The 13914-nt window shown below is 33.8% G+C and overlaps 1 protein-coding gene across 7 annotated transcripts in view; it reads left to right on the forward strand.

Annotated features, from left to right (window-relative positions):
- Positions 1-13914, forward strand: part of GRIK2 (glutamate ionotropic receptor kainate type subunit 2) — a 705435-nt gene that overhangs the window by 677509 nt on the left and 14012 nt on the right. For all 7 annotated transcript variants that reach the window (XM_025382118.1, XM_025382120.1, XM_025382119.1 and 4 more), the window contains one exon: positions 13083-13333. In XM_025382118.1, coding sequence (XP_025237903.1) covers positions 13083-13333 — 251 coding nt within the window. The remainder of the gene's footprint in view (positions 1-13082; positions 13334-13914) is intronic.

The following is a 13914-nucleotide window of genomic DNA, read 5'->3' on the forward strand; positions in this document are numbered from 1 at the left end:
GTCAGACTATGTCAGACAGTTGTCCTTGGGTTAGCAGAGGTAGGTAAGATCAATGAGTCACTCTTATTAGAAAAAACTAGTCAAATGTTTGTTCTAAATACCAAAGCCAAATGCTTTGCATTTGCTGACGCTCATGTGACAGACATACTCTTAACATGTTGCACGGAGTCTGTGGCCTTTGAAGTCAGATGACTTGTGTACAAATTTTAGTTTCACCTGGATTAAACCTGATGAAGTTACTGAGTCCCTACTACACTTAGTGTCCTCATGTGTAAGTGGATACAACCATGTTCACATAATTGAATTGTGATAAATATTGATCATATTGTATTTATAGTATTTGAATCAGAATATGTAGCATAAAGAATTTTAAAGAAATGTTTTGATCCCTTCTAATATAAAGTTATAGAAAATTTTAAAAAATGAAAAGTGTTTTGAAGAAATGTTCTCTAATAATTGAAAGAATATGTTAGTGGTCTCTATTTTTACATTTTTAGAAATGTCTTGTCTTTATATATTTAGAGATATTAAATATATAGCAACGAAAGCAGAGTATTAGTATGACCCATTGTTAAGCAATTGGAAACCTGTTTCTAATGAAACCTACTTGGGATTTTACTATCAGCTAATCAGTATATTGTAATTTGATAACTATCATTTTATGGGAAGAAAGTGATTGATATCTACTGTATAAAGTTAAGAAAATTCCTATCATAGGGCATTACGTAAACAAGCAAAATGGTTTTCCATTTCTAAATATGTCTTGAGTTTTTAGTAAACAGAGCTCAAAATGTATTAGAAGCATCATCTCTAAAGACATGTTTAGTAAACAATCTGTTAAAAAACAGAGCTCAAAATGTATTAGGAGAAAAATCATCTTCAAAGGCATGTATATTTTCTTTATATTTGACCAATGTACAAGAATGTTATTACTCTATCCTGCTTAGCTCTGTAAAATAATGAACATAAAATATAAATATAAATAACCTTTCTTTTTTAGAAGACAGACATGGAAAAACAAATTTGACATAAAATAGAGAAAATGCCCAAATCAATGTTGTATAGTTTTTGCCCTATGCTTTTTTCTAGTACTTCTACAATTTCTGACCTTACTTTTAATTCTTTAATGCATTTTGAGTTGATTTATGTATGTGGTGTGAGAAAAAGACCAAATTACATATTCTGCCTGTGGATATCCAGTTTTCTCAATGCCGTTTATTGGAGAGACTATTATTTTCCACTGGGTGTTCTTGATAGTTTTGACAATTGACCATACATGTGTGGGTTCATTTCTGCCCTCCCCATTCAGTTACATTGGTCAATGTGTCTATTTTTTCTTGGGAGGAGGGCAGTACCATGCTATTTTGATTACTATTGATTTGCAGTGTAATTTGAAATCAGATATTGTGATGCCTCTAGCTTTATTTTATTTTATTTTGCTCATTATTGCCTTAGTATTAGGCTTTTTTTGTGATTTCACATAATCTATAGGATTGCTTTCCTATTTTTTATGAAAAATTACATTGGAAGTTTAATAGAGCTTGCATTAAAACTGTAGATAGCTTTGGGTAGGAATAATTTTTTTTTTTTAATTTTTTTTTGAGATGGAGTCTTGCTCTGCCACCCAGGCCGAGGTGCACTGGCATGATCTTGGCTCACTGCAACCTCCGCCTCCTGGGTTAAAGCAATTCTCTTTCTTCAGCCTCCTGAGTAGCTGGGATTACAGGCTCGCACCACCATGTCCGGCTAATTTTTTGTATTTTTAGTAGAGATAGGGTTTCACCATGCTGGGCCAGGCTGGTCTCGAACTCCTGACCTTGTGATCCACCCACGTTGGCCTCCCAAAGTGCTGAGATTACAGGCATGAGTCACCAGGCCTGGCCAGGAAGAAAATTTCTAACAATATTAATTCTTCCAGTCTGTGAACATAGATTTCTTTCTACTTATTATGTCTTCAGTCTCTTTCAGTAATGGTTTAGAGTTTTCAGTTTAATGCCTCCTTTTCCTTTCTAATTTTGTTTGAGTCTCCTCTCTTTTTGCCCTTAGTCTAGTAAAAGGTTTGTCTATTTTGTTTATTTTTTTAAAGATGTGACTGTTGGTTTTACTGATTTTTTTTCCTATGGTTTTTCCATTCTCTGTTTGATGTATTTCTGTTCTGATCTTTATTATTTACTTCTGCTAACTTTAGGGTTTAGTTTGTTCTTCCTCTTCTAGCTCCTTGAGGCATAATGTCAGGCTATTTGGGATCTTTGTTCTTTTAAGTACAGGCATTTGTTGCTATGAAGTTCCCTCGTAGAACTGCATTTGCTGCATTCTGTAGGTTTTGATATATTGTGTTTCTATTGTCATTTGTTTCAATATATTTTTTAATATTCCTTTTGATTTTTTATTTGACCTACTACTTGTTCAGGAGCATGTTGTTTAATTTCTACGTACTTGTTAATTTTCCAAGATTTCTCTTGTTATCCATTTCCAGTTTCATACTATTGTGGTCAGAAACAATACTACATATAATTTCAACCTTCTTGAATGTGTTAAGATTTGTTTCATGACCTAAACTATGCCCTGTCTTGGAGAATGTTACATGTAAAATTGAGAAGAAAGCATATTCTACTGCTCTTGAATGGAAAGTTCTATATATGTTTGTTAGGTTCATTCCATATAAAGTTTTATTAGTCTGTTTGCACACTGCTATAAAGAACTACCTGAGACTGAGAAATTTATGAAGAAAAGAGTTTTAATTGACTCACAGTTCTGAAGGCTTAACAGGAAGCATGACTGGGAGGCCTCAGGAAACTTACAATCATGGCAGAAGGCTAAGTGGGAGCAAGGACCTTCTTCACATGGTGGCAGTGGGCGCAGGTTCGGGGAAGAAGTGTCACACTTTTAAACCATCAGATCTCGTGAGCACTCACTCACTATCACAAGAATAGCATGGGGGAAATCTGCCTCTATGATCCAATTACCTCCCACTAGGTCCCTCCCTAAAATGTGGGGATTACAATTCTACATGAGATTTGGGTGGGGACAGAGCCAAACAATATCAAAAGTGCAGTTCAAGCCCAGTATTTTCTTGTTAATTTGCTGTCTAGTTGATTTACCTATTAATAAAAGTGGGGTATTGGTGCCTTCTACTATTATTTTAATTTCTTCTTTCAGTCCATTAATATTTGCTTTATCTATTTAGGTGAATCAATATTTGGTGTATATATATTTACAATTATTGTGTCCTCTTGATGTATTTACTCCTTTATCATTAAATAATGACCTTCTTTGTCTCATATCAGCGTTTTTCACTTGAACTCTAAGTATAGCTATCCCTGCTGACTTTTGGTTACCATGTGCATGGAATACCTTTTCCATTGCTTCACTTTCAGCTATGAATACTCTTAAAGCTAAAAATAATCTCTCATATGCAACATATAATTTGATCTTTTTAAAAATACATGGAGCCACTGTATGCGTTTTGATTGCAGAATTAATTTACATTCAAGGTTATTATTGATAGGTAGCAACATACTCTTGCAATTTTTATTTATTGTTTTTTAAATAAAGCATTATTTTAGTTTGCATTTCTTTTATGACATATGATATGGAGCATCTTGTCATATGTTCTCTTGGTATTTGTATATTTCCTTTGATGAAGTGTCTGTTAAGGTCTTTGGACCATTTTTTAGTGGGGTTGTTTATTATGATTGTGTTTTAAAAGTTATTTGCATTTTTAACTAATTATTTATTAGGTATGTCTTTAGAAAATTTTTTTTTTTTATTCTCTTGATACCAGATGATTTTTAACCTCTCTTCTCTCACTTCTACATGAACAGTGTCATTTATAGTTGGCTAAATTCTTCTGTGGCCCTGATATCTTGTACCTCATCCTATCCTCTCAATCTAGAAGAAATGAACAAAATGGATTTGAGATGCTCTCACTACCATTTTCCTTTTCTATGTACACCTTTCCAAAACTGGAATGTAGATGGAAAGAGAAGAGAGAGAAGAAAAAGGTAGCAAAAGTAAAAGAATTATCATTCTTACTCCTGTTATCAAATTGAAGTAATCTTTTTTGCTTACCTTTCCTGAAGACTAATTTATTATAGTTTCATCTGTCACATAATTCTATGACACATTCCCCTTTTTATTTGTAAAAGCTTGCTAAATTTTACATATTCTTTGTTACACTGAAAGCTCTAGGAGGGCAGGTGTCATGGTTATATTGTTCACTATTGTATACTTAGAATCTCATAGCTATGCTAAGTAATATTTATGTACTTAACAATTAATAGTGCGACCGTAGGGGTAAAAATTGATTCATATATGGTCCTTGCCATTAGGACACTCATATTATCATCTTAATGGAGAAAAAGACACTTTAAAAATTGAAATATTATGTACCAAATACTATATAGGAATATCTGAAAATGTGCTATGGTTCCAAAAGAGAGAGATACTATATATCTCTGTGGCAGCCTAGGGAAAGTTTGTAAAGAGATGAAAAGGTCAGCATAAGAAATTTATCTGGATAAGAGAAAGTTCAACCAGAAAATTAGAGAAAGAGTGAAAAAAGGTCAACCCAGGCAGAGGGAAACCCAACTTGTTTGTATTGTTGTCAGGTTAGATATAGGGAGGAGAGGATAAATTCAGAGAGGAAGTGATATGGTTTGCTCTGTGTCCCTACCCAAATCTCATCTTGAATTGTATCCCCATAATTCCCATGTATTGTGGGAAGAAGTCGGTGGGAAACAATTGAATCATGGGAGTGGTTCCCCATACTGTTCTCGTGGTGGTGAATAAGTTTCATGAGATCTGATGGTTTTATCAGGAGTTTCTGCTTTTGCATCTTTCTCATTTTTCTCTTGCTACCACCAGGTAATAAGTGTCTTTCACCTCCCACCATAAATCTTAGGCCTCCCCAGTCATGTGGAAGTGTAAGTCCAATAAAACCTCTTTTTATCCCGTCTTGAGTATGTCCCTATCAGCAGCATGAAAACAGACTAATACAGGAATCTTGAGATAGGTAAAAGGAAGGGATTGCGTGACATAGTTAATAATTAGTATTTTATCTGATATCTCAAGAGCGCCACTACAAAATTTTCAGCAAGGTAGTGATTGAACAGATATCCAATATGAAAAGGTTATTAGGTATCAGAAAGATTGGTTCACTTTTATCTGACACCATTTTGGGATTAAAATGTTATGGATTGATACGTTTTTAAAGATGAAATTACTCTTTTTGTGTCTATCATTTTTGCTCATGAATTTCTTATACTTCTATAAAATTAAGGCCTTTCAATGGTATTTCTCTGCATTAGTCCATTTTCGCACTGCTGATAAAGACATACCTGAGACTGTGAAGAAAAATAGGCTTAATAACCTCACAGCTCTATGTGATTGGGGAGGTCTCACCATCACAGAGGAAGGTAAAAGGCACTTTTTACATGGTGGTGGCAAGAGAGAATGTGAAAGAAGCAAGAGTGAAAACTCCTTATAAAACCATCAGATCTCATGAGACTTATTCACTACCACAAGAACAGTATGAGAGAAACTGTCCCCGTTATTTAATTATCTCCCACCACGTCCCTTATAACATGTAGAAATTATGGGAGTACAATTCATGATGAGATTTGTGTGGGGACACAGCAAAACTGTATCAGCCTTCAAAAGAAAATACAAGGAGTGATGACAGTAACTGCACCCGAGTTTAGCTCCTCTTAAAAGGTTAGAAATGGGCCCACAAAGTGTTTAATTGTTACATAGTAAATGCTTAGCTTTATAGAAATATATTATAATTGTTGGAGATAATTATGGATTATATACAATTACAGTTTGGCTAAATAATTCAAATTGCTGAAGATAAAATTATAAGAATGCATGACAAATTATTAGGTAATTATTATGTTACTTTATGTAAACATGCATTCATTCAATAAATATTGTGTATATATTGTGTACCAGGTATTATACTAACAAATGCCACCTCTGCTTATTGGGATAAATATATATTAATCAAATAATCACAGAAATTCTTTTTTAGTTTAAACTGAGCCAAGTCCTACAGAGGAAAAGAAAATAAAGAAAATGGTGTCATGATATTGTATAATAGTATTATTGACTAAATAAAACATCAAACTAAAATATAGTGTTTAAATAGGCATAAGAATTTGTAAACTTTTTTTGTCACTACATATTCTAGGCGGTCAATACAAGAAATGTGAAATAAGTCTGCTTATGAACTCTATGTAGTCTATTAAATTTAATAAGAGCTTGAGAAGATGTGCAATACTAAAATTCTGACAGGATGTATTTTGACTAAAATTGATCATTTTTTGAATTCATTATGTTATTCATAAAACTTTTCTTACTCTGTGATAGCACTTCATTAATGCTTAATGAAATAGATGAGTAAAGGATGGTTGCTTACCTACCACTGACAAGTAGTCTGGTCTGGTCTTAAGCCAATATTTAAAGTGACTTATGTTTTTCGGTATATGTTTTGGAAACACTTATTGGACTAAACTTTTTCAAAATAGAGGAATAACTAAAGCATTATTATAATTTTTTGAGACAAGTCCCTGGAATGTTATATGATTAATGATTATCATATAATCACATACCCACAAAGCATGTAAATTAGTATATTTTAGATAATGCCTAATGTATTCAAGTAATGACAAGCTAGAAGAAATGTATTACATTGAAAAAGAGAACCTACAAAAAATACAAATTGATAAGCTGTGAGTTCACAATATGTAAGTTCAAAGGCAGAAAGGAGAGTACATAGAGTCAGACAGAAAAATCTAATGAAGGGTCACCATGTTTTCTTCAACACAGAGAACACATGTAATAACAATAGTAATTGTTATCTAACGTTATCTTACTTTACAATAAGTATTAAGAGTAATTATTGTTTCAAAGCAGTGCAAATTGAATTTAAAAGAAAAGAATTTATGGGGACATTAATAAGAAAAGGGAAAAATTCTTCCCCAACAATAAATTTAAACATTATAAACAAGTATTTATTTTTTCTGTTCTTTCCTTTAATAGATAGATGGAAGCCTTTATTTTGCTGATGTGTAATGTGAATATGCACGAGATATATTTGATATGTAGTATTACTCAAGATTATTTGTACAAGTAATACTTTAAAAATCAAACAGATGTACATTTACCAAAAACAGAAGTGCATGTGGGAATAGCCAATTTGATTGTAATGAGTTTTAGAAGGAGATATATTATAAAAAGCAAGAATGATTTTGTGTCTGGCCCTTGTAATTGATTAAAGCATACAGAAGCTTGATTTGAAAGTACACAAACATTTGAAAGGCTGAATGAGAGATTTCCAGAATGTAAGATAATGCAATTTCAGCATGTTAAATATAAGATACATTGATTTCAGGATATATTTTTCAATATAGGATAATGTGATTTCAGTATGTTCATTATTGGACAATTTGCTGTGCAACCTTTAAAGAAAAGTTATTTATCAATCAATAAGCCTACCTCAGAATTAAAAGAAATGCTGACTGCATTTACTTTATTAGTTCTATATTATATAGACATAATGAAATAAGATAAAGAGAAAAATGTTGGCATGTAAAATTCAGAGTTTGTACAGGGTAGTAAAAGGGCAATAGAAGAAGTAAATCAACATATTGTGCACAATAGACTTAAACTTTAAACTTAAGTATTTAGAACTACGTGCACATTTCATTCTACAAGTAAGGTTCCTAAAATGATAGAGAGGAAAGAAAGGAAGAAGGAAAAAACGGGGGAAAGGAAAGAATGATAGAGGGGGAGGGGAGAAAAGAGCAGGGGAGGGAAGTGGAAGTTAGGGAAGGAAGGGGGAGGGAACAAAAGAATAAGAAACAGGGCCCTGAGTGCGGTCGCTCAGGCCTGTAATCCCAGCACTTTGGGAGGCCAAGGCAGCTGGATCACAAGGTCAAGAGATTGAGACCATCCTGGCCAACATGGTGAAACCCCCTCTTTACTAAAAATCCAAAAATTAGCTGGGCATGGTGGTGCTTGCCTGTAATCCCAGCTACTCTGGAGTCAGAGGTAGGAGAATCACTTGAAACTGGGAGGTGGAGGTTGCAGTGAGCTGAGATGGCAGCATTGCACCCCAGCCTGGGTGACAAGAGCAAAACTCGGTCAGAAAGAAAGAAAGAAAGAAAGAAAGAAAGAAAGAAAGAAAGAAAGAAAGAAAGAAAGAAAGAAAGAAAGAAAGAAAGAAAGAAAGAAAGAAAGAAAGAAAGAAAGAAAGAAAGAGAGAGAAAGGAAGGAAGGAAGGAAGGAAGAGAAATAAAAAGAGAGGACAAGAAAGGCAAGAAAAAAAACCAATAAGAAATAAAAAGAGAGGATGGGAAAGACAAAAAAAAAAGGAAAGGGAAGATAGAGGAATGAAAAAGTGGGGAGGGAGAAAAGGAGGAAAGGAGGGAAAAGAGAGAAAAGGAGGGAGGGAGGGAGGGAGAGAGGGAGGGAGGAAGGAAGGAAGGAAGGAAGGAAGGAAGGAAGGAAGGAAGGAAGGAAGGAAGGAAGGAAAGAAGGAAGGAAGGAAGGAAATAACGAAGGAAGATAAGAATAACTCAATTTAATAAACCCAGCAATTTAGCTCTGAAATATTTGGTGAGATTGTGTTCACTGTTTATAATAATCACAGTTTAATCTCTTAAGGAGTTTTAATCTATGTCTTGTGAGAGATTCTCATGAAATCACAATATTACATAAAAATATTTGATTAAAGTTTAACGTAAAAGGGACACTTAGAGACAGTAACTCTATTGTTGAGGAAATTCTGGATAGATACATTTGTAGTTTTTATGTGCCTACCCATATGCTATCATTGTATGTCACTTGAAACTGCCTCTATACCTCCTTTGAGGGCTCATTTGGAGCATCAGGTCTTATACATCTGACATATGAAGAGGTTTTACTATGTAATAAATGTATGTACTAATACTGCCTGCTTCCCTCCTTCCCTTCCTCCCTCCTTCCTTCCTTCCTTCCTTCCTTCCTTCCTTCCTTCCTTCCTTCCTTCTTTCCATTCACTCTCTAAAACCTAGGACTTTTTTTACTTGGTAAATGGGATCTTTTGGCAACTTGTGAAAAGATCATTTACAAACATAACAGTTCCTTACTGTAAATATGGAGAATTTGTTTAAATTATCAAAGAAAGTCCCACTGAGAGCAGGGATATAAAAAGAACCAAAGATTAGAGATTGCAGTGAAGATTCAAGGCCTAATTTGGCTTTAAATGTGCTTGGTTTATCCTGAATTTTTTAAAAAATGCATTTATCCACGTTTTAAATATGTGAAATTTAGACAAAATATTTCATATTATCTCAAAAAAAAAAAAAAAGAAAATATATGGTCACCCTGTGACCATATAGTCTCACAAGGTTTTAGTAAAACTGAAACTGAAGGCCATCTGTCTATTTTGAGTGTTGCAGTTTTCCAGATATTTTTGTCTACCTTCCTCCATTCATTTATGGTTGTCTGTCCTCCTAACAGTTTGAAAATTGACTCTAAGTTACAATGATGCATGTTCTAATAGATACATTTATAATTCCCTTAGTGTTTTCTAATTAAACTTAGAGGCCTCTTGAAAAAATATAGATATTTCTTGAAGGCGACCTACATGGTGACTCCTGAGCTTCTCTCAGTTGACATTCAGTAACATCAGTTCTTCATTTGCCAGCATACAGATTCATGTGGGAGTTTGGACTTGGGAGGAACTATCTCTATCTACGTAATTAATAAGTGTTCACTTCATTAGAGCTAAGTGCATGGCTGTTCGTGTCACAAGGAGAATGGAAGATTCTTTCATTCTTTGGTCTCAATGTGTCCTTGAGATTTTTCATCTAGCTGAAATTTCAGTCCACATTTAACCTCAACTGGCATATTTTTAAAAATACTTCCAAAGGAGCATCAAATTATGTATGAAATAACTAATAATTCATTTTTAATTACTTGTCCTTTTAAAAAATACTTAAACTAGATCAATGAAGGAAGGACAAGTAAAACATGTCACTGATTTATTGGCATTGATTATATTCCCTATATTATTTCATCATTCTTAAAACCTTAATAAGAAGCCCATTAACTTTGTACATTTGATTCAAATCAAATATCATTTAAACATTCCTATATTCATAAAAGCAAGTATACTGAGGTTTGCTGGCAATGGGAAATTTGTATATTTACAATCAATGCTGGAAATAGGAAGTTCAGGTGGCAAGAAGTCAAGAGGTGTCTCACTTGCTGAAAAGTAGGGTGCTTTTGTTCATTTGTGTATTATTTTGTTCTTGAGAGTGTAATGGAGAATATAGTGTTTGAAGATGCTGGAATAGACATCGCAATGTAGTTGGTGCATATAGTGAGTTGGCAATAAAATTATATTCTTTCAATAGTTCTCAAAGTGAGAAATGAGCTTTCATAAAATAAATACTTAAGTGCATTAAGAATTTTTTATATTTGAAAGTCTACTTTCCAAGTAATCACCCTCCACAAATCTTGCTTATAATTATATTTATAGAAAAGAAATTACAGGCTGAGCACCATGGCTCACGCCTGTAATCCCAGCACTTTGGGGGTCCAAGGCGGGTGGATTGCTTGAGCTCAGGTGGTCAAGACCAGCTGGGCAACATGGTGAAAACCCATCTGTACTAAAAATACAGGCGGCGTGGCGGGCGCCTGTCATCGCAGCTACTCAGGATGCTGAAGCAGGAGAATTACTTGAGCCTGGGAGGCAGAGGTGGCAGTGAGCTGAGATCCCATCACTGCACTCCAGCATGGGTGAAAGAGCGAGATTCTGTCTACAAAAACAAACAACAACAACAAAACACACACACACACACACACACACAAAGAAAAGAAATTACAACTTGTTGTTAACCAGGTGTGGCCATTTTCACAAACACTATCAACACAAGATTTGTTCATACACTGTTTCTCATTCAAAGACATTTGATAAACTATCATTCTGCTTAAAATGGAGATCCCATCAAGTAAGCATTTATTTTGCAGGGAAAATATATGATTATCAGAATAAAATCGATCTTTCAACTGGCACCATGCTAGATATAGCAAATTAATAAATACTGAATAGTCAAGCAAAATGACCTTAATTTATGATATTTTATTACATATCACAGAGACTCAAGCACCATGTTATTGCTCTTATGTTAAGATGCTTTTAGTCAGTTATTATGCTCCTCAGAATATGCAAACATTTGCTGAGAGCCTATTATTTGAAAAATGAGAATTCAGATGGATGGATGTTTCTTTAGTGTGCTTTAGTGTTTATGCTAATGGTATAGATACTCATGTGCATTAGATATTACATAAGTGATATTTTTGTTAATTCGTTCACCAGAAACATATAAAAATAATGAAGCACATGCATCTTTCTATATCTGTTAGATGGATGGATGGATGGATGGATGGATGGGTGGATGGATGGATGGATAAATGTGTGAATGGACTGATTGGACAGACAGACAGATAGATAGATATCTTCCATACAAAAAAAGCTTGTAATGTATTTAGGAAAACAGGCCATATCTCAACAAGTAAATAATAATACCAGGGAACCTAGGCTGAATGCCCAATAAGTGAGTGATTAAGATAGAAAATAGTATAAGCTGGTCTAATATATTGAAATCTGAAGTGGTTGAGGGGCAGAATTTACATTGCACATTCGTGTTAGATTAGTATTTTAAGAAGAGCACAGGGGAGAAACTGAGAAGCAGAAATTCCCCTAGTATACCTGAGAATTATTGCATAATGAAAATAAAATATTTGACTTCTAATTATAGGAATGGGCAATGCCCCTAGTTAGGAAAGCTGTAAAAAATGTAGACAAGCCATAAACTTCTATAGCTTCTGAGTAGAGAAAAGATTATGTTAAAGAAACAACTCTTCAGTTGGGTTTGGTAGATCTTCATTTCTCGAACTTTTTCAACAGGTTACTTACATTCTATGATTCTTGTCTTTCTACTTTTACATTGCCTACTCTCACTAAAAGATGTATAGATGTGGACACATTTAAATCAAAACAAAATTACAGGCAATGTTGAATACAAGCTGAAATGTTTAGTATTTTTCTACAAGCAGGAAAACACTATGGGTGAATCTGTACGCAAAAACTGGAATGTGCAGTATAGTGTCTTAGGAAAAAGATTACACTTTAGAAGCAGGCTATTTCTAGGTGGGAGAAAGCAATAAAACCAATCCTTTGGAACAGATGTAGAAAAATGCTTGTGCTTCAATATTTTTGTATGTTTCTGGTCAACAAATTAGCAGATATTACTTATCATGTAATATCTAATGCAGATGAATATGTACCTCCATTAGCATAAGCAATATATTTTATTTATATTGTTGCCTCCACCAGAAAAAAAAAACAAAACAAAACATTGTCTCTGAAAAAATAAACTGATAAAGAAACAACGCCCCAAATTTTTACAATATCAGGCTGTGTACCCCTTGATTTATAAATTAAATTGCCATAATGATTTTTAAATTATCTAAGTCCATGCAACCCATGACTTCTATTATGCATATCACGTAACAGATACTAGTGACTGCTCATGATCACCTAAGTAAAAGGTACCATCGAATACAGCTTATTAGTAATTATTCCCTTTAATTACTGCATTTAATCTTGGGAAACACCTTTTTCCACAACTTTTCTGGTCTAAAAATAGAGATAGCTGTTTTATCAGTGCTCTGGTTTCAGTGTAGAGAAAATTGTAGATATGAATGAAACATCTTTGCACTCTATCCCTTTTCCTTTGTGGATCCTTTCTTACTATTTTACAGTGCTGTAAGCTGAGTCCACCTTTTAGGAGACATATTCTTTCTTAAAACAAAATGCATTTAATTCCTCATTATCTAGCAAGGCTGTCCACTGTAATGATCTTGTTAAACGTCTATGTCTTTTTTTCCAGTTGTTTTTGTCTTCTGAAAAAAACACTGGCACACTTTGAAGCATTTTGAAAAATCTCTGCCCTCCTCTCATCTTGCTAACCTTTAATTATGAAATTTTGGATTCCTTGAAATACTTAACATAACCTCTCCTTTCTTAGGTTCTCCATATCGAGACAAAATTACCATAGCAATTCTTCAGCTGCAAGAGGAAGGCAAGCTGCATATGATGAAGGAGAAATGGTGGAGGGGCAATGGTTGCCCAGAAGAGGAGAGCAAAGAGGCCAGTGCCCTGGGGGTTCAGAATATTGGTGGCATCTTCATTGTTCTGGCAGCCGGCTTGGTGCTTTCAGTTTTTGTGGCAGTGGGAGAATTTTTATACAAATCCAAAAAAAACGCTCAGTTGGAAAAGGTAAATGTTACTTGTTTACAGTTTAAATTTAAAACAATTTTTGTTGTTATATTAAAACACAAACCAGAAGTGTTTTTATGTTGCCAACTAATGATAATGCTTAGAACTATTGCTCTAAATTGTCTTATGTCATTCATTATGTAACAAAATATTTTATTTTGTGAAATATAGCATATTTCACAAAAAGACTCATAGTCACCTTTAGGATTTTTTATTTAATTGTAATATATTTAATTATAGTCAGCTTCAGGAAAAATAGCTGTTTCTACTCTTATTACAGACTTAAAAAAACTTCTGTTGCTTGAGTTTAGTTTGAGATACAGTTTATTGATGAGGTTAGTGATGAGATACAGTTAATTAAGTGAGTAAAAATTGGACACTGTAATATGAAAGAAAAAATACTCTGCAGATTAAAAATGAGGTTTTATATACAATATGGGTTAACAGTTTCAAGTTAAAGAGTAAGTTTTTATCTGAATAGCTTTAGTCCAATACATTTCTAGTTAAGAAAGATGTTAACTTTCATTGGTGAAATTATAGGTAATTTTCTACATTAATGAGTGTGTGAAAATATTATAGTT

Source organism: Theropithecus gelada, chromosome 4, assembly GCF_003255815.1.
Source record: "Theropithecus gelada isolate Dixy chromosome 4, Tgel_1.0, whole genome shotgun sequence".
Lineage (NCBI taxonomy): Eukaryota > Metazoa > Chordata > Mammalia > Primates > Cercopithecidae > Theropithecus > Theropithecus gelada.